General features: G+C 42.0%; 2 protein-coding genes across 2 annotated transcripts; one reads left to right on the top strand and one right to left on the bottom strand.

The window, feature by feature from the left end:
- The first annotated feature begins 64 nt into the window (after positions 1–64).
- On the top strand, positions 65–14,861 carry LOC112296017 (chalcone synthase). Its single transcript, XM_024548097.3, has 5 exons — positions 65–138; positions 418–478; positions 730–982; positions 14,077–14,501; positions 14,622–14,861. The coding sequence occupies exons 1-5, from the start codon at positions 65–67 to the stop codon at positions 14,859–14,861; spliced, it is 1,053 nt and encodes a 350-aa protein (XP_024403865.3).
- A 515-nt stretch (positions 14,862–15,376) lies between these two features.
- Positions 15,377–17,750, bottom strand: LOC112295965 (adenosylhomocysteinase). Its single transcript, XM_024548018.3, has 3 exons — positions 17,074–17,750; positions 16,633–16,798; positions 15,377–16,498 (listed from the first exon to the last, which is right to left on the bottom strand). Exons 1-3 carry the CDS (start codon positions 17,616–17,618, stop codon positions 15,752–15,754), a joined length of 1,458 nt encoding a protein of 485 aa, XP_024403786.1. The 5' UTR covers positions 17,619–17,750; the 3' UTR covers positions 15,377–15,751.
- Between the last annotated feature and the right edge of the window lie 593 nt (positions 17,751–18,343).

Raw genomic sequence — 18,343 nt, 5'->3', positions numbered from 1 at the left:
GACCCACTTTCTATTGGAGTAACGTTGGACGCGTGTTCTTGTTTTGAAAGAGGAAGGCGCTACGATGCTTCGTGGTCTTCACCCTGATTCTCAGAGTCTCTGTCACACTGGTCTGCTGGACTGGATCGTTTCGCTGATGTCAATACTGACCAAAATATAAGATTTCAAAGGGCCAAGACAAAACCATGAGTTTTGTCGTCCAATTGCGATATTCAAAATTATCGTGTAAAATTCAATTGCGAAATTCAAAAAAATTAGCGCAATTGTGAAATTAAAAATTCGCCTCCAGATGGCATGGGTACACATAAAGTCTCAAAGGGGTTAAAGCAGTAAAAAGGTCAACAGATTTCAACATCAATAACTCCACAGAAAGAGTACACGATTCAATGGAGTAAACGGCTTTCTTTATTTCTGCAGATATAAAGTGGCGGTCAAAATGAAATACACCCAGGTCAAGGACATCTCGATCCTGATGAGAGTGTCAACATAGTGATGCTCTTAAAGGGCACACGCTGTGCATGAAATAGCAGGGTCGATACAAGCTTCAAAACGGAAGTCGCCACCCAACTACACTGTCTATTAATTCTCTGGCAATCTCTCCGATCTTTGTTCTCAAGTTACTTACGAAAATAGACTAGCTTGTGGCGAACTAAGAGAGTGAGGTGTCCCCGCAGATCCCAACTGGTAGCATAACTGAATCAGTGCGTAGAACAACCTCTCTTAATGCAGTATAAGCAAAGGGACCAAGCCGGAATACGTTTGGCAGCACAGATTGAGAACCAGAATGAAGAAATCAACCGAGGTTGTCAAATGGCTTCTGGTGGGGATATTAGGAGGGCCGCTCTTCCCAGGGTCAGCCCCGCCCTGAAGGCGGGGCTGAAGCTGACCGACGACAAGATGCAAGGGAGCAGGGACATAACGTCCGAGTTTGGCAACATGTCTAGCGCCTCTGTGTTGGTTGTGTTGGATCAGATTCGCACAGGTCTGTGAAGATGGATGCGTCCACTTTGGGCGAGGGCAGCGAGTTCGGATTCTTCATTGGCTTCGGACCACGACTGAGACTTGAAGTGCTTGTGCTCCGCGCCGCTCCCAACGCCTAGATTCCCTCCCACCCACCCCTCCTTTTTACTCTCCATTCTCATCAATTTGTATCATATCATGGGTATTGGCAAATGCTTTATACAGAAAGGGCCTTGCTTTAATTAAGCTGGAAGAGGATCACACAACCTAACATTGTAAAACATTCTGTGGAACTGAGTGTAGAAACAAAAACTGAAAATATTCACACTGCATCACAATTTGTCTACAAAAATAGCAACTCCGATAAAATCATCTCGGGTCCACAAACAGTGTAATTCATCGATTTAGTCACTGCCTCTGCATTTTCTGGATAATTGTAGTTTGCTGAGGGACCGTATCCAGTCAACTCTTACGTGCCACCATAAAAATGTCACTACTATCCAAAAAATACATCACATCAAACAAGAAGGATTAATGTTTTGTTTTGTTATGTATAAATTTCAGTTGCTTAGTTTTGTCTACCATATCCCATTCTGTTTAATTCTATTCAGTTTTGTTTTGGTTTAGTTTGTCCTACCTTGTGATGAGGTTTTATGTTCTTGTGGATTACAAGGATCTTGGATACTTGAGATTGATCGATCCTATTTCATTGGTATCAGAGCAAATGCTAGATTGTTCTTTGGTAGTGTGTCGATAGCCACCATCTAGTCTAAGATCAGTTGTTGTAGTCACATTAGGTACTATGTTGAGGCTACCACAAACTACTCTTAAAAAGTCAAATAAAAGATGAGAAGGCATTATAATAGTAGGGTCCAGTGGAGAAATTACAACATGGGAGCTATGGCAGAGCAATCCCAAATGGAGGCTCAAATACATCACTTATTAGACCAAATAGCTACTTTATAAGAGCAAATAGAAGCCTCAAGGACAAAAAAGTTGACATGTGCTAGGCTAAAATTGAGTAAGCCTAGTACATACTCTAGAACTTCAAAACAAAAAGATGTATGTCAATGGCTCTTCAACATGCGACAATACTTCCAACTATTTGGACAAATATCACTAAAAGAATTATATATGCAGCCAACTATTTGAGAGATGCGGTAGTCATTTGGTGGCAACATCGAGTTCAAAACTATAGAGTTCAAGGTGGATTCTGTGATTGGGAGGAGTTTGAGACCAAGTTTAGGAATCAATTTCAGCCCATCAATGCAGAGAAGATAGCATATGATCAGTTGACAAATCTTACACAATCTAAGTTGATGCAAGCTTATATCTCCTGATTCAAATTTTTATATTTTCAAATTAGTAATATTTTGGAGGCAAAGATTCCTATGAGGTTTAAAATCTAAGATCCAACGAGAGGTGGAACTAAAGGATCTACAAATGTTTGAAGAGATAATTTAGATTACAAAGAGGATTGATGGTATAGATTTCAAAAATTGTGGAATATGACCTATAGCACAAAATCTTATAATGTTATCTAATACTATGGTACAAAAATCAATGCCAATGGAGATTGATGTCCTACAAGGATCATTGATACCACAAAGATGAAAAATATTGATGCAAAAGAGATTGTATTTTTATTGTCGGGAGCCAAGCCATTAGATTGGAAGTTGTCCACAATGTCAAAATTCAAGCACCAACAAAACAAGGTAGGTTTATAGTCTCAAAGTTCATCAAGTCAATAATGAGACAGAGTAAGAATACAAGGCTCTCTAATGAAGGCGTCGAGGGCCAATATTGGAAATAGCTACTATTTTTCATAGACAAATGGAAAAGCCTCAAATAACTATAAAAAGAATTAATTGGTACATCTAATAGGACTACTAAGAAGACAACCATGTCAAGTGCTTGTAAATTGTCACTCTATGAAAAATTGTATCTCAACTGGAATTATTGACTGATTTAAAATTAAAACTAAGGCAATCAAGAGAAGAAGCATATACCTTGCAGATGACTGAGAAAATATATTGAGTGAGATATGTGAAAAAAAAAACCTTGAGGTTGACTGACACCTATGTCTTAAGAGAGAGGTTCAAGGTAACAAAGCTAAGGCATGATGTTATCTTTGGTATGCCATGGCTAGAGATAAGAAATAAACAAGTTGATTGAATAGAAAGTATAATCTCTTTTAAAGATAGTGGATGCAAAGTGACTCTTTGCACCTTTGCATTAAGTGAAGAAGAAAGATAATTTGCAATTAAAGACTTATTTGTAGGAACGACCTTTATGAAGAAGCAAATATAGCATAAGCAATCGATATATATGGTGGTTCCAAATCTTGCATCAATGATATGAAAGATAGCCAAAGGAGTAGAATTAGTAGATCAACTCGTACAGAAATATCAAGATGTCTTTCTAATCAACCTATCTAGTGGCATGCCTCTTAATCAATGTGCCCTCTTTCAAATAGAACTATTTCATGGAGCCAAATCAATAAGTCGACCAATTTATTGCATATCACTAAAAGAACTTGAAGAGTTATGAAAGACATTCAATAAACTCTTAGAGAATGGCATGATTTGAAAAAATGCATCACCATAGGGAGCACTTGTATTCTTTATACTCAAAAAGGATGGTGGACTTTGTTTTTGCATCGACTATCAAGGCCTCAATAAGCAGACTATTAAGAATACATATCTACTTTTATGTGTGGATGATCTTCTTGACCAACTTCAAGGTGCAACCATCTTTAGTAAATTGAAACTTTAGAGTGACTATTGGCAGATACCTATTTCAAGAGAGGATGTAAAAAAGACGAAATTTTGCATGTGCTATGGACATTTTGAATGGCTGATTTTACCTTTTGGCCTTACCAATGCTCCAAACTCTTTCATGGATCACATCAACAAATTGTTTCAAGACTTTTTGAACAAGTATGTAATTGTCTTCATTGATGATATCCCTATATATAGTAAAACCTTTGAAGAGTATGAGAAACACCTAAGAAAAGTACTGAGTTGGCTAAAAGATAGTCACTTCTATTACAAGCAATTAAAATGTGAACTTTGGAAGTCGAAAGTCTTCTTTTTGGAACATGTTGTGTCCTTCAAAGGCATGCGTATGGAGCAAGATAAGATAAAAGCAATGGAAGATTGGCTAACCCCCAAAGATACTTCTGAAGTTCAGTCATTTTTAGGTCTTGCTAGATATTATCACCGTTTTGTTCATCGATTTGCATATATTGCTGCCTCATTGACAAACCTATTAGAGAAGAGTGTCCCATTTGAATGGAAATTGGAGCAGCAAAGCACCTTTGATAGATTGAAGGAGTCACTCAATACTACTCTAATATTGCAACTATATGATTCTAACTTTCCTTATATGCTTAACATTGATGCTTTCAACTTTATTATTGGAGCGGTCCTTCAACAAGACTTTAGTAGGGACCTTCAATTTATAGCATATGAATCACACAAGTTTAGAAGGATAGAACGCAATTACTTTGCACATGATTGGAAGCAATGAGCGATTATATATGCCACAAAGGTATAGTGGCACTATTTATTAGAAAAGCTAGTGGTTGTTCGGATTGACCATCGATCCTTGCTACACAATTTACATGAAGAAAATATGAAAATTTGACATCATCTTTGGGAAGAACAGTTGAACTTTTCAATATCCAGCTTAAGTACAAGCAAGGGTGACAACATACTGTCCTAGACAACTTATTGCAAAGACCAAACTTAAAGGACAAATTAGAAGATAAAGCAAAAATCGCTACCATTAGTAATATCATTTCAAATCTAATCAAAGAGATAGAATGAAAGGAAGCCATGCATTGAAATGCTTATTTCAAGATAGTTAGCAATCAATTGAAGGTAGGCAATATACATTATCAAGATTATAGTCTTAGTGATGGCTTGCTCTATTTCAAGAAGCAAAGTTATGTACTTGATAATACTATATTTTGGATGTACATACTTCAAGAAGGATATGACATCCCAATATCTAGACATCTAAGATAAGAAAAGACTCTAGAATGGATGTTAAAGATATGATTTTGAATAGGTTTGGATTATAATATTTGAGCCTTTATATGCTTCTGTGAGTCATGTCAACATAATAAAGCATACAACATAAAGTCTCTTGGACTATTCTAGTCAATTTTGCTACATACGACACATTGGAAGTAAGAGACTATAGATCTCATTATGTGTTTGCCGCAGACATGTCATAATCATATCACAATTATCATCTTTGTGAATGAACTCTTGAAGCAACTTCACTTGACTGTGGTGCACTTGAATATTGATGGTCCAATGCTTGCACAAGTCTTCTTTGATACTATCTTTTGTCACTATGGATTACCTTGTGTCATTGTTTTAGATCGAGATCCATGCTTCACAAAAAGTTTTTGGCAAACCTTATTCAAGCTACTAGACATACAACTTGCCATATCTATTGACTTCTATCTCCAAACAAATAGACAAACAAAGTATGTAAATCAGACCTTGACAGATATACTACACGCATTTATGGTGGTTTATCTTAATAATTGGAATAAATACTTGATATCCTTGGAGTTTGCTTATAATGATAGTATTCAAGTAAGTATCAGTCATTTACCATTTTTCTTTAATAACAATCAGTATCTGATTATGCCAATAATTCTCTATTGTCCTATCAACACCAACAACTTAACAATAGAGGAATTTATAAAATGGCTTACAATGGCATTACAAAGAGCATGGCATTGCCTCCTTACTACACTGAATCGACAAAAGCAATATGTGGATAACCATTGGCAATACAAGACCTTCTGAGAGGGTGATCAAGTATTACTTTCTAATACCAACTTACCACTTGCTACAACAACTTAAATCTGTAAATTAATACTTTCGTGGCTTGGACCTTTCTACATTTCTACATTGATTTTTGATGTTGCATATTGCCTTGAGCTTCTACCACATATTCGGATTCATTTAGTCTTTCATATTTTACAACTGAAGGAATTTTATACTAAGCTTAAGCGCTTTTTGGAAATGACACCAACTACTACTACCACCACTAGTTATAGTTGATGACCAATAAGAATATGAAGCAGACAATATTTTGGAACATTGCTACCTTTGTCATAGCAATCAATGTCTACAACTTCAATACAAAGTTCTTTGGAAAGGTTATCTCATCTACGATGTAGTATAAAAACCTATACAAAACCTCATCTATTGCCAAGAAACAATTTGGAGATACCATCAGGAGCAAAACAAGGATGTTTTACATTAGTGGAGGGAGATTAACTATAATAAGATATAGATAAGATATTTGTATTAATGATACATAAGGATAGATAGTTAGAACCATATTTGAGAAGTTATGGAAGTTTCTAAAATTGAGGTTAGCTTAGTGGACTAGATAGGAACCATCATGGAACATTTTAGAAAGAGTTTAAGGCGGTTATCTAGGTGGGATCTATCATGAAACCTTCTAGAAAAGGCTTAGGGCAGTTATCTAAGTAAGGCCCACCTGTCACGGACACAAAATACAGACTTGAAATCTAACAAGAAGTTCAAGAAGAAGTGGCAGAACTAGATTAAACAGATGAGTACAAGAACAACACTAGAAAGTGAGCTAGAACTCCAAGAGATGTGTTGTCGAGACTGAAGAACCCTTCAGCCTCGACTCCTATATATACTATTGAATAGGAAGCTTCTCGAGCTACTTCCGCTAACTAGGACGCTTCTCCAACAACTTCTACTAATTAGGAAACTTCTCGAGCAACTTCTTAGAATCTATCAGAATATTCTAGAACCTTCTAAGAGAATCTTTAGGGAATATTCTAAGAATCTTCTAGAACCTTCTAAAGGAATCTTTAGAGAATATTCTAGAAGAATATTCGAAGAATCTTCCAATGTATGTCTATGACATCACCTCCTCTTCTAACTTCGAGGTCTCCGAGAAGCAATGTTGTTATCAATCAATACCAACGCAAGAAAATGAAATTCTGTCGCATCACATCCGCTATGAATTCCAATTGTTGTTCGCGAGGCAAATGATTCATCGGCCCTTGGAGCCAACGGTAGTGACCAACACCTTCAACCTCTGACCAAGCGTGGACTTCTATGTCTTCATTGTGAAACTGTCCTCCAAAGACACCTTCTCGCTGACCGTCGTAGGCAGGCTCGACCTCAAATACAATTACTAGCGATCTGTTGCTCGGTATCCTCCGACGTGGTCGTGGTGCAGGCGGTTCTTCATCTCGCGATCGTCTTCGTGAGCTAGTCGCTTGAGATGACATAACAAGTGTAGTATCTTGACTATCCATGTCCAAAGGCTAAAATGATGAGAGCAAACTATAGTTGCTAACAAAGTTCTACACTATCGAACTATGGGTTTTGGAGGTGCCCTCCCCCCTTTTTATGCTACTTGATGAGCAGGCTTCAGCAAGAAGCTATCGTTGAATTGGCTTAGGTTTATGAGGATATCGTTGATGAAATTCTTGTACCTTTTTTGGTGCATTGGCAAGATTTTTGGCACGCTCCCACGTTCGTTCATTGATGTCGTATCCACTCCTATGCACTAAATACTCCAATTTTCTCCTATTACGCCGTGAATCTAGTACCTTTTCCACCTCGTATTCCTCATGGTTTTCAATTTCGATACTTGGTGGCGGACTTTGTACTCTTTGAGGAAAAGCTGACTCTCGATAAGGTTCCAACAAAGACACATGAAAGACTGGATGTACCTTCATAGTAGCTGGTAACTCCAGACGATATGCCACCGGATTGATCTGCTTCTCGATAACAAATGGCCCTAATCTCCGATAGTCCAATTTGTCACATAACCGCTTGGTCTTGATATTCCGTCGAAGAAGCCATACTTTACTTCCAACTTTAAAAGTAGGCGCCTCATTTCGATATTTATCTGCAGATGCCTTGTAACTCTCTTGGGCAGATTGCAATTGAAGCTTCAACGTCGCTTGAAGCTCCGATAGTTGCTTCACAAATCCTTCAGCTGCTGGGTTGTTATTTGCTGAAGAACTCAATAAATCGAGCTTGGGGTGGTATCCGTAGTTGGAGAAGAATGGTGTTTGTTGAATTGATGCATGAAGAGTGTTGTTGTATGCGAACTCAGCAAGCGGTAGATATGCAGTCCAATCATCTTGTTGATAGTTGATGCTGCATCGTAAATATTGCTCCAAAACTTGATTCACCCGCTCCGTTTGACCGTCAGTTTGAGGATGAAAAGCCGAAGAGAGCTTAATATCCACCTTCAATATCTCAAAGAGGGACCTCCAAAACTTGGATACAAACTGAGTACCTCGATCCGACACGATATCATCTGGTAGGCCATGATAACGATATATGTTATCAAGAAAGAGTCTTGCGGTGTCTTCACTTGACGATGTTTTCTTGCAAGGCACGAAATGCGCCATCTTTGTAAATCGATCCACCACAACAAAGATGCTGTCAAATGAATTCGATGGCGGTAGGTCCGTAATGAAGTCCATAGAAACTGAAGACCATGATCGGTGCGGAATAGGCAATGGTTGGAGAAGTCCATACGGACGATGTCGAGGGATCTTGAATCTTGAACAAATATCACAAGAAAGGACAAATTCCTTCACATCCTTCCACATTTGGGGCCACCAAAAATCTCGTGAAATGAGCTCCAAAGTCTTGTTGAATCCAAAATGTCCCGCAGTTGGAAAGTCGTGGCGAGATTGAAGTACTCGGAGTCGAGTTGGTCCTTTCGGGATATACAACCGCTCCTCAAAATACAGAAGATCTCCCTCCACCTTAAACTTGTCATTATCGACACGTTGTTTGATGTCAAGAGCTATAGAATCCTCAATGGTCGCAGTACGTACCTCGCTGAGGAAGCCGTCATCGATAGTTGCAACAGTAGCAAAAATCCTGAATTTTTCTGGTTTCAACAATGTTGTACATTGTTGATCAAACGCTGCTTCTTCAGCCTTTGGCGCAAGATACGATCTCCTCAATAATGCGTCAGATAGTCCTTGCTGTTTTCTAGGGCGGTAGGTGATAATAAAGTCAAATCGTGATAGAGACATATTCCACCGAGCTTGACGACGATTCAAAATTCGAGCTGTCATGAAGTACTCCAAATTCTTGTGGTCCGTATAAACAGTCACTGGATGTGCAGCTCCTTCGAGGAAGTGACGCCACTCTTGGAAGGCATCCACTATAGCAAGCAACTCTTTGTCGTGGATCTCGTAGTTGATCTCAGCAGCAGAGAACTTCCGTGAATAGAACGCAACTGGGTGAAGCTTCTTGTCTATGCCCATCTGTGAAAGCACAGCTCCCAAAGCAAAATCTGAAGCATCGGTCTCTAAATAGAAAGCCTTTGCAAAGTCAGGGTGTACCAAAATTGGAGCCGTAGTGAATGCCGTCTTGAGATCTTGAAATGCTTTTGCTGCTTGTGATCCCCATTCGAGCTTATCTTTGCTTGTTAGACGCGTAAGTGGTGCAGCAACTTGAGAATAATTCTTGATGAAGATCCGATAGAAGTTAGCAAATCCAAGAAAACACTGAACATCTCTAACCGTCTTCGGAACTTCCCAAGTTATAATTGCTTCTACCTTTTTTGGATCCATCTTCAAGCCCTCTGTAGTCGCAATGAAGCCCAAAAATTCCATCTCATTCTGGTGAAATTGACACTTCTCCTACTTGGCGTAGAGTCCTCGTTCGCGTAGTTTTTCAAGAACCAAACAAACGTGCTTCTCATGTTCTTCTTTGTTCTTGGAAAATATCAAAATATCATCCAGATAGATGACAACAAAGTCATCGAGGTACTCCCGAAAGATGTCGTTCATCATATGCTGAAAGACCGCTGGAGCATTGGTAAGACCAAAAGGCATGACATTGTACTCAAAATGGCCATACCTTGTACGAAAGGCTGTCTTCCATTCATCTCCTTCTTTGATTCGCACAAGGTTGTAGGCTCCTCTTAAATCAATCTTTGTAAAAATCCTTGCACGTCCAAGTTGATCTAAGAGGCCGGAGATCAAAGGTAAGGGATAGCGATTTTTCTTGGTCACCTTATTGAGTCCTCGGTAGTCCACGCACATCTGCAGTGAGCCATCCTTTTTCTTCACGAATAGGATTGGTGCTCCAGCTGGCGACTTTGAATGTCGAATAAAATTCTTGGCTAGATTCTCATCGATGTACTTCCGCAATTCTGCCAACTCCGTCTGCGATAGGTTGTATATTGGACCAAAAGGTGGTTGCGCTCCTTCCTCTAAGTCTATGGCGCAATCATATGGTCGATGTTCCGGCAGTATATCGGCGTTCTTCTTCTGAAACACGTCTTCAAAATCCCTATATTGCTCTGGTATATTCGATGTTGAGATATTCTCGCCGCTAGTTGGAGCTGCATAAATGACAAATGGTGCGCCTTCCTTGGAAGATCTTAGGAACGCTCTCGCTCCAATAAACATGGATTTCTTCATATAGGTTCTACCAACAGGTTTATTATTATTTTTTTCAGGAAATGTTATCCTTCGTAGCCTCCAATCAATGGACGGATTATGATCTTCTAACCAAGAAAGACCAAGGATAACAGGGCTTGATGGGCTTCTAATAATATTAAAAATAACGTGACTACTATGGTCCTTAAACACCACTTCTATAGGTTCTGATTCGTGGGTAACGTTGCCTGACAATAAGGGTCGTCCATCTATCACCTCTACGTGAACAGGTTTGGACTTCTGTATTAAACGGATCTTGTTGCGTTTAGCAAACTCTTCATCTAAAAAACAAGTAGATGCCCCCGAATCCAATAAAGCTAAAGTTTTTTGTTTTTGAGGGCCTAAAAACAAAGGAATTGTAAAACAACGGGCAGGTTGGACAGAGAAGGAGGAACCTGATTGTTGTCGTGATATTAGATTGTCCAGCTGCACGGTTCTTACTGTGACTGGGCGTCGTCGTTTTCCGGAATCATCGCACTTCTAGTCTTGACAGGGTGCCAATTTTGCTTCTTTGGGCAATTTCCAACCTTGTGACCTTCTTCTCTACAGTACAAACATAACCCTTCCTCCATACGCTGTTTCTTCTCTGTTGGAGTAAGAGATCGGACACGCGCCGTGTCGATTTGCATGTCTGTTGCCTCCGAATGTGAGTTTAAGCTATTTGCAGACATAGTCACGTCGTAACGAGTCATTTGGTGTCTTGGACGTTGGTCTTGGCGACGCTGGAATAGGCGGTTGTCACACTTTACAGCTTGGCTAATAGCTTCGTTGAGCGTTTGAGGATCAGGAAGAGATAACAGCAAGTCCTTCACATCATCCTTCAAGCCCTAATAAAACTGACTCACCAACGCCTCTTCACCCCAATTAATGTCACTTGCCAATTGTCTGAAATCCGAGGCATAGACTGATGCAGAGCGTGTTCCTTGTCGTAGCGATCGGATCTTTGTTGTAGCCCATCGAACTTTATCATGCTCGCCAAATGCTTCTGCAAACGCCTCCAAGAACGTTTCAAAGTTGCTCAGGATTGGCGATCGCTTCTCGAACAAGGGAGTAAACCAAGACAGAGCTTGTGCTGTAAGCAAGGTTCCAACAAGCCCAACACGCGCTTCCTCCGTCGGATAACGTTCGGGCTGTAAAATTGTTATCAACCTGATTTGGTTGACAAAACCTCGAAACTTGGAACGAGTTCCATCAAACTTATCCGGAAGACTAACTCGAGGCTCCTTTCGTTGTAGGACTACTCGATCTTGTTGAAATGGAGGTAGAACTGCTTCTTCTGGCGCAGAAGTTTGAGGCTGATATGCTTTAGATGGCGCTATCCCAGATGCTCCATTGTTATGGAGTCCTACCATGACTCCTTCGATCTCTGTTGTCCTATGTGACAACGAGGCAAGAGCATTTATAATGGCGTCTAGTTTGGATTCCAAACTTTCAGCCATTTTAACGTCTTAACCTTTGGCTAACCTTCAGAAAGAAGAAAAAAGAGTTTTGACAAGAGAACAATATTGGTTCAGAGGAGAGTACTCCGCAACCTCTAAAACACCTTAAGACTCCAAGATGAGGGGTAATCCACTCTCTCCAAGAAGAATAAGGCTCCAATATTGAGAAAGAAGAGATATCAGTTTAGAGGAGGGTAATCCGCAACCTCTAAAACACTAGCACACCTTCAAGAAGAGGGGTAATCCACTCTCTAACAAGAAGGAACTAGCTCTGATACCAGTGAAAATGCAGTCTCGACAAACTGTCACGGACACAAAATACAGACTTGAAATCTAACAAGAAGTTCAAGAAGAAGTGGCAGAACTAGATTAAACAGATGAGTACAAGAACAACACTAGAAAGGTGAGCTAGAACTCCAAGAGATGTGTTGTCGAGACTGAAGAACCCTTCAGCCTCGACTCCTATATATACTATTGAATAGGAAGCTTCTCGAGCTACTTCCGCTAACTAGGACGCTTCTCCAACAACTTCTACTAATTAGGAAACTTCTCGAGGAACTTCTTAGAATCTATCAGAATATTCTAGAACCTTCTAAGAGAATCTTTAGGGAATATTCTAAGAATCTTTTAGAACCTTCTAAAGGAATCTTTAGAGAATATTTAGAGAATATTCTAGAATAATATTCGAAGAATCTTCCAATGTATGTCCATGACACCACCATAGAACCTTCTAGAAGGAGTTTAAGGTAGTTATCAAAGTGGGGTCTATCATCTAAGAACATTTAGAAAGTCCACGGTAGTAGAACAAAGTATAAATAGGACTAGTCGGGGCCTTTTGAGGCATCTGGTCAACTATAGCTTTGGACTCTTTCTCTTAATACAATTGGATTTTGTATCTTTTTTTTTTGTGCTATTATGTTCTGTTCGAATCTCGGTTGCTTAGTTTTATCTTTTGTGTTCCATTCTATTTAGTTTTGTTTAGCTTTATTCTAGTCTTATTTGTCATACCTTGTGATGAGGTTTTATGTTGCTGTGGATTAGAAGGATCCTGGATACTTGAGATAGACCGGTCCTATTTCAATTGGAGGCTATTATTAAGTTTAGAGATCTAGGTTGTTTTTTTTGTATAATTGAGAATTAATATTGAAATACATAGTATCTATTTCTTTGAAAAACCTCTAGAATATTTCTAAAGAGTTTTTAATTCTATAATATAAGACATAAATGTTGTATTTTTGGAAGTTTGAAGTAATCTTTAGCATTTTTATCTTCTACTTACGTGCACCAAATCCTAGCACAAATTCTTTGTTCTTCTAGTTGCTATTCTTTTAATTAATTTACTTAAGTTTAATTTGTCCTATAATAGCTTTATGCATTGAAGTCTTGAGAGTTAGCATGTAGCTAAGAATAACAAGATATAATTAACCTCTAAATTCAATTTTTGTCACAATCTCAAGAAGGCTTGATCTTTACAAAATAAATATATATATATATATATAATTTTACAAAAATCTTCATTCTATAAATAAGCAAACATTGTTTTATTTTGTTTTGTTTTTGTTTTTTTTTATACTAAATTTCTTTGATGCATTGAAGCATTTGTGGATCTTCTATATATATATAAAAAAAAAAAAAAAAAAAAAAAAAAAAAAGTCATCTTACTGGTTGAATGTCTTGGTTTAGATTTTTGAAGTTGAAAAGTACACTTAATGTGAATTGCTTCATTTCTAATTTTTGTCATAAGCATAGATTTTTACAATACTAATAAAAACATGTTGGGAATGATTCAAAGAGCTCTATTCTGCACAGGCAAATCAACATCATTAAGCAAATGTTTAATTTCCAGAGAAAAAAGCACATATATTCTTCCCTGCCACACCACTGGGATAATTTACTTAACAAGGAACAAGTTCAAGAGTAAAGAATCTATTATCAAGCTATAGAATATTGCATTGTTCTTGTGATATTTTTAGGAAAACACCCTTCCTCTATTCCTCCCTACTTTATTTAGCAACACTGTGTCCATCCCTGTAGACATCGCAAGCTACATTTGAAATTGATATGGACTTTTGTAACAAGTCTTCTAAGAAGATGCGTTATCAGTCCTACCTCCATTAACCAGCTTTGTCTTTCATTATCTGATAGCTTTCTGAGTCCTCCGTATACTAGTATTTTTCACAGTTTCAGCCTATTCTCGTCCAGCACTTCAAGGGTATCTACTTCAATGTACTTCAATAAGATGCACCTTAACCCACTTAACAATAACCCACTTAACCGGGTGTCCCGGCAGTGCATCCGTGCTCAGAGTGGCCAAGGATCTAGCCGAAAACAACAAGAGCAGTCGAGTGCTGGCAGTCGCGAGCGAGGTGACCGCAGTCACATACCGAGCCCCGAGCGAGAACCACTTGGACGGGCTTGTGGGCTCAGCTCTGTTCGGCGATGACGCCGACGTGCACGTGGTTGGATCCGACCCCAAGCCTGAGGTAGAGAAGCCATTGTTCGAAGTGCACTGGGCTGGAGAGACCATCTTACCAGAGAGTGGCGGCGCCATCGATGGACATCTCACCGAAGCAGGGCTCATCTTCCACCTCATGAAGGATGAACCCGTGCTCATCTCCAAGAATATCGAGAGGTTTTAGAACGAGGCCAGGAAGCCAGTGGGATCTCCCGCATGGAACGAGATGTTCTGAGCAGTGCATCTCGGAGGTTCAGCCATTCTCGATCAGGTGGAGGCGAAGTTGCAGCTGACCAAGGACAAGATGCAAGGGAACAGGGACATATTATTCGAGTTTGGCAACACATCCAGCGCCTTAATGTTGTTTGTATTGGATCAGATTCGGCGTAGATCTGTGGAGATGCGTGTGTCCACCATGGGCGAGGGCAGCAAGTTCGGATTTCTCATTGGTTTCGGACCAGGAGTGGTACTGGATGTGCTTGTGCTCCGCGTCGCTGCCAACTCCGCCTAGATTCTCTCCACCTCACCTCTCCTTTTTACTTCCCCTTGTCCCCAATTTGTAGCATATCGTAAGATATGTCAAATGCTTTGAACGAAAAGGAATTAGTGTTGAATGAGCTGGAAGAGGAGAAAACAACGTAACATATGTTGTAACATATTCTGTGGAGAGTACTATTCTCATTATTCATTATACAATCAAGAATTGGTATTTACGGTACAGGATAACCTGTTCACCAACTTGGCTACGATATTGCCTGCTCTGACAATATCATCTTCGGTTCACAAAGAATTTGATTGGCAGATCTTCTTAGTAACTACATATTTTCTCGTGTTGTAGTGTGCTGAGGTAGGTTCTTGTTCACTCTCAGGTGTCACAGTCGATGAGTAATTGTTAGCAACGTTCTTGTTTATATCGTACGTATAGTTCAATGTTTCATTTAGGTGCTCAACACAGGAGGCCTCATCTTCACTTAAGGGATGCACTTGACTTTGTCTAAAAACAGAATAAAAGCTGCCTACTCGGAATTTGCTACATAAAATTTTTTAGATTCGTGGATATTTGCCAACATCAAGTCATATCTAATCTGAATAGAGTTCAGAAACGAATGTGAGTGATTTGTTTGTTGAGAGCTCTAGCGGGTCGCTCGTCCCTGGTTTTCCGGATTGGTTAATTGGAGATATCAATATGCCCTACAGGGTACTGTCGAGATGATTTGCAATTTCTATAGTGTGCTATATTCATCTACAACATCCAAAAAAATTGGTTGACAAATTGCAAATGTCGTCCTACTATGAATTCCCCAAAAACCTATAATCATAATTAAATTCCGGGACCCCACTACATCCATTAAGTCACCTACAAACTGCCCAACCGAGCATGATTGCAAATGCAAGGCTCCTTCAGTAACGGTAGTGAGCGGGCTTGTATGGGCCTCCCACCGGCACGTTGATGTACGAGGCCTGATCCTCGCTCAACTTCGTCAGCCTGGCGCCCAGCTTCTCCAAATGCAACAGAGCGACCTTCTCGTCCAAGTGCTTCGGCAACACGTACACCTTCTTCTCGTACTTGCCGCTCTTCTTCTCGTTCCACAGCTCCAGCTGCGCGATCACCTGATTCGTGAATGAGCACGACATCACGAAGCTCGGGTGGCCGGTAGCGCATCCCAGGTTCATCAGACGCCCCTCCGCCAAGATGATCACGCCCCTCTTGGTGTCCGGGAACACCCACCTGTCCGTCTGCGGCTTGATGGTAATCCTCTTCACCCCGGGATACGTCTCCAGCCCCTCCATGTCGATCTCGTTGTCGAAGTGCCCAATGTTGCACACGATGGCGTTGTTCTTCATCTTCCTCATGTCGCTCACCATGATGATGTCCTTGTTACCCGTCGTCGTGCAGAAGATGTCGGCGTACTCCACGCAGTCCTCCAACCTCAGCACCTGGTACCCCTCCATGAGGGCCTGCAGAGCGCAGATGGGATCGATCTCCGTCACGATCACACGCGCTCCCGCGGCCTTCATGGCGCTCGCGCATCCCTTCCCGACATCACCGTAACCGAAGATCACAGCAACCTTCCCGGCGATCATCACATCCGTCGCCCTCATCAGCCCGTCGGGCAGCGAGTGCCGGCAACCGTACAGATTGTCGAACTGCACAGCGACCCAAACGTCAGCACCCGACACCACACACTCCCCCTCCCTCCTACCGTTCCACGGCCCCCCCACCCCCCACACACGCGTCCACAACAACACTTACGGAATCTGCCACCCACGGGTCACATTACCTTGCTCTTCGTCACAGAGTCGTTCACATTGATGGCAGGGAACAACAGGCTTCCGTTGTCCATCATCTGGTACAGCCGCTTCACTCCCGTCGTCGTCTCCTCCGACACACCCACCAACCTTTCCGCCATCTTGTGGTACTTGTTGGGGTTCTCCTTCATGCCGTCCCTGCGCAAACAGGAGCCACCGTCTCAGCACAACCAACGCCGCCGCCACCAACGACAACCGCCCCCGGATTCCTCCCCCATCTCCACCAAAACCCCGCACGGCCTACCATCCACTCCTTCAACGCGGCCGGGGCCGATGCCAGATATCGGCCCACGCCCCGCCCCACCATCACTAAACCCCCTCGCAAACCCCCCGACAACCACCCACAAATAATAAAATAAAAAAACCCCACCACTCACCCCACCGCACCACATCCCATTCCATCCCTCGCTCACCTCAAGATTGTCAACACGATCTTGAACTCGGCGTTCGTCGTCGACTCGGGGTCGGGCAGCGTGCCATCCTTCGCGTACACATCCTCGGCCTTCACACCCTCGTGAATCAACAATGTCGCGTCACCGCCGTCATCCACGATCAGATCTGGGCCTCCGTCCGGACCCCAGTCCAAAGCCCTCTCCGTGCACCACCAATACTCCTGCAGTGTCTCCCCCTTCCATGCGAACACCGCCGCGCTGTCGCGTGCGATAGCGGCGGCAGCGTGGTCCTGGGTAGAAAAGATGTTGCAAGAGCACCATCTCACCTCCGCGCCCAGAGCCGTCAATGTCTCGATGAGCACCGCAGTCTGGATGGTCATGTGCAGGGACCCCGTGATCTTGGCGCCCTTGAATGGCTGCGCGGCTCCGAACTCCGTGCGACACGACATGAGCCCGGGCATCTCAACCTCCGCAAGATCCAGCTCCAGACGCCCGAAGTCGGCCTGGGACATGTCCCGCACCTTGTACTCGCGCCCGGAGGCGGTCTTCTCCACGGACAGCTCCATATCTGCAAATGGGCGAGGCACCAACAGCACAACCTCCTTCCTCAACGCAACCCGAAGAGAGGGCAACGAAACTGCTGCTGCGGATGCCGCAACCCAACCGTGCAGAAATGGGTAGAACGAAAGGGAGCAAGAGACAGAGGAGGGCACGGAGCAAATGGTGGTCCTCGAGGACTTCTTATAAAGTCCCACATATGCGTTCACACTGTTGGTGGCACCTGACTCCCACGCTCACTCGCACGCGGCATCTCCCCCCGGGCCCTAGATTTATGCTCAGATCTGCTTGTCATGCTCATCATCGCCTCCTTGCTTCAATTATTCGCCAAATGGGACTGCCCACATGACACCTTGGATTTTACTGCGCCACCCGAGCTTTGCGGATGCCTCTGCCCTGCCTGATATTTTTCTCGAACCCCCCAAGCCCGAACGCCGTCCTACCCCAGCCTCACCAAAGGCCCCCTCTACTAATCTAATCTAATGCACCCTCTGCAATGGGACTGTGGGTGCCAAGGTTTGTTTTGTGGCTTCATTTCTGTTCGCCTCTCAGTTCCTGCGCTTCTTCTCACTTCCTGTCGTCCACCCACCGCTTGCAACCCATGCTCCAACCTCCTCCTCGCGGGTGGATATGAGACGTTGAATTTTGCGCTTGAATTGTAGCAAGTATAATTGTGGCGAGTTGTTTTGAAGTTACAAATGCAGGAACAACAAAGAACTGCCACCTCTTGTGG

The sequence above is a fragment of the Physcomitrium patens genome, chromosome 19, assembly GCF_059467195.1.
Source record: "Physcomitrium patens ecotype Gransden chromosome 19, ASM5946719v1, whole genome shotgun sequence".
Lineage (NCBI taxonomy): Eukaryota > Viridiplantae > Streptophyta > Bryopsida > Funariales > Funariaceae > Physcomitrium > Physcomitrium patens.
Note: the sequence above shows the minus strand (reverse complement) of the source record. Positions and strands in the feature narration are given on the sequence as shown.

What these genes read in the sequence shown, in the direction of transcription:
- LOC112296017 (XM_024548097.3), top strand. Translation starts at nt 65, where the DNA reads ATGCTTCGTGGTCTTCACCCTGATTCTCAGAGTCTCTGTCACACTGGT. An exon ending in GACTGGATCGTTTCGCTGAT is followed by an intron (nt 139 to 417) that starts GTCAATACTGAC and finishes TTATTTCTGCAG; the next exon opens with ATATAAAGTGGCGGTCAAAA. An exon ending in ACATCTCGATCCTGATGAGA is followed by an intron (nt 479 to 729) that starts GTGTCAACATAG and finishes CTCTTAATGCAG; the next exon opens with TATAAGCAAAGGGACCAAGC.
- LOC112295965 (XM_024548018.3), bottom strand. Translation starts at nt 17,618, where the DNA reads ATGGAGCTGTCCGTGGAGAAGACCGCCTCCGGGCGCGAGTACAAGGTG. An exon ending in ATCGTGTTGACAATCTTGAG is followed by an intron (nt 16,799 to 17,073) that starts GTGAGCGAGGGA and finishes CTGTTTGCGCAG; the next exon opens with GGACGGCATGAAGGAGAACC. An exon ending in ACTCTGTGACGAAGAGCAAG is followed by an intron (nt 16,499 to 16,632) that starts GTAATGTGACCC and finishes GTCGCTGTGCAG; the next exon opens with TTCGACAATCTGTACGGTTG.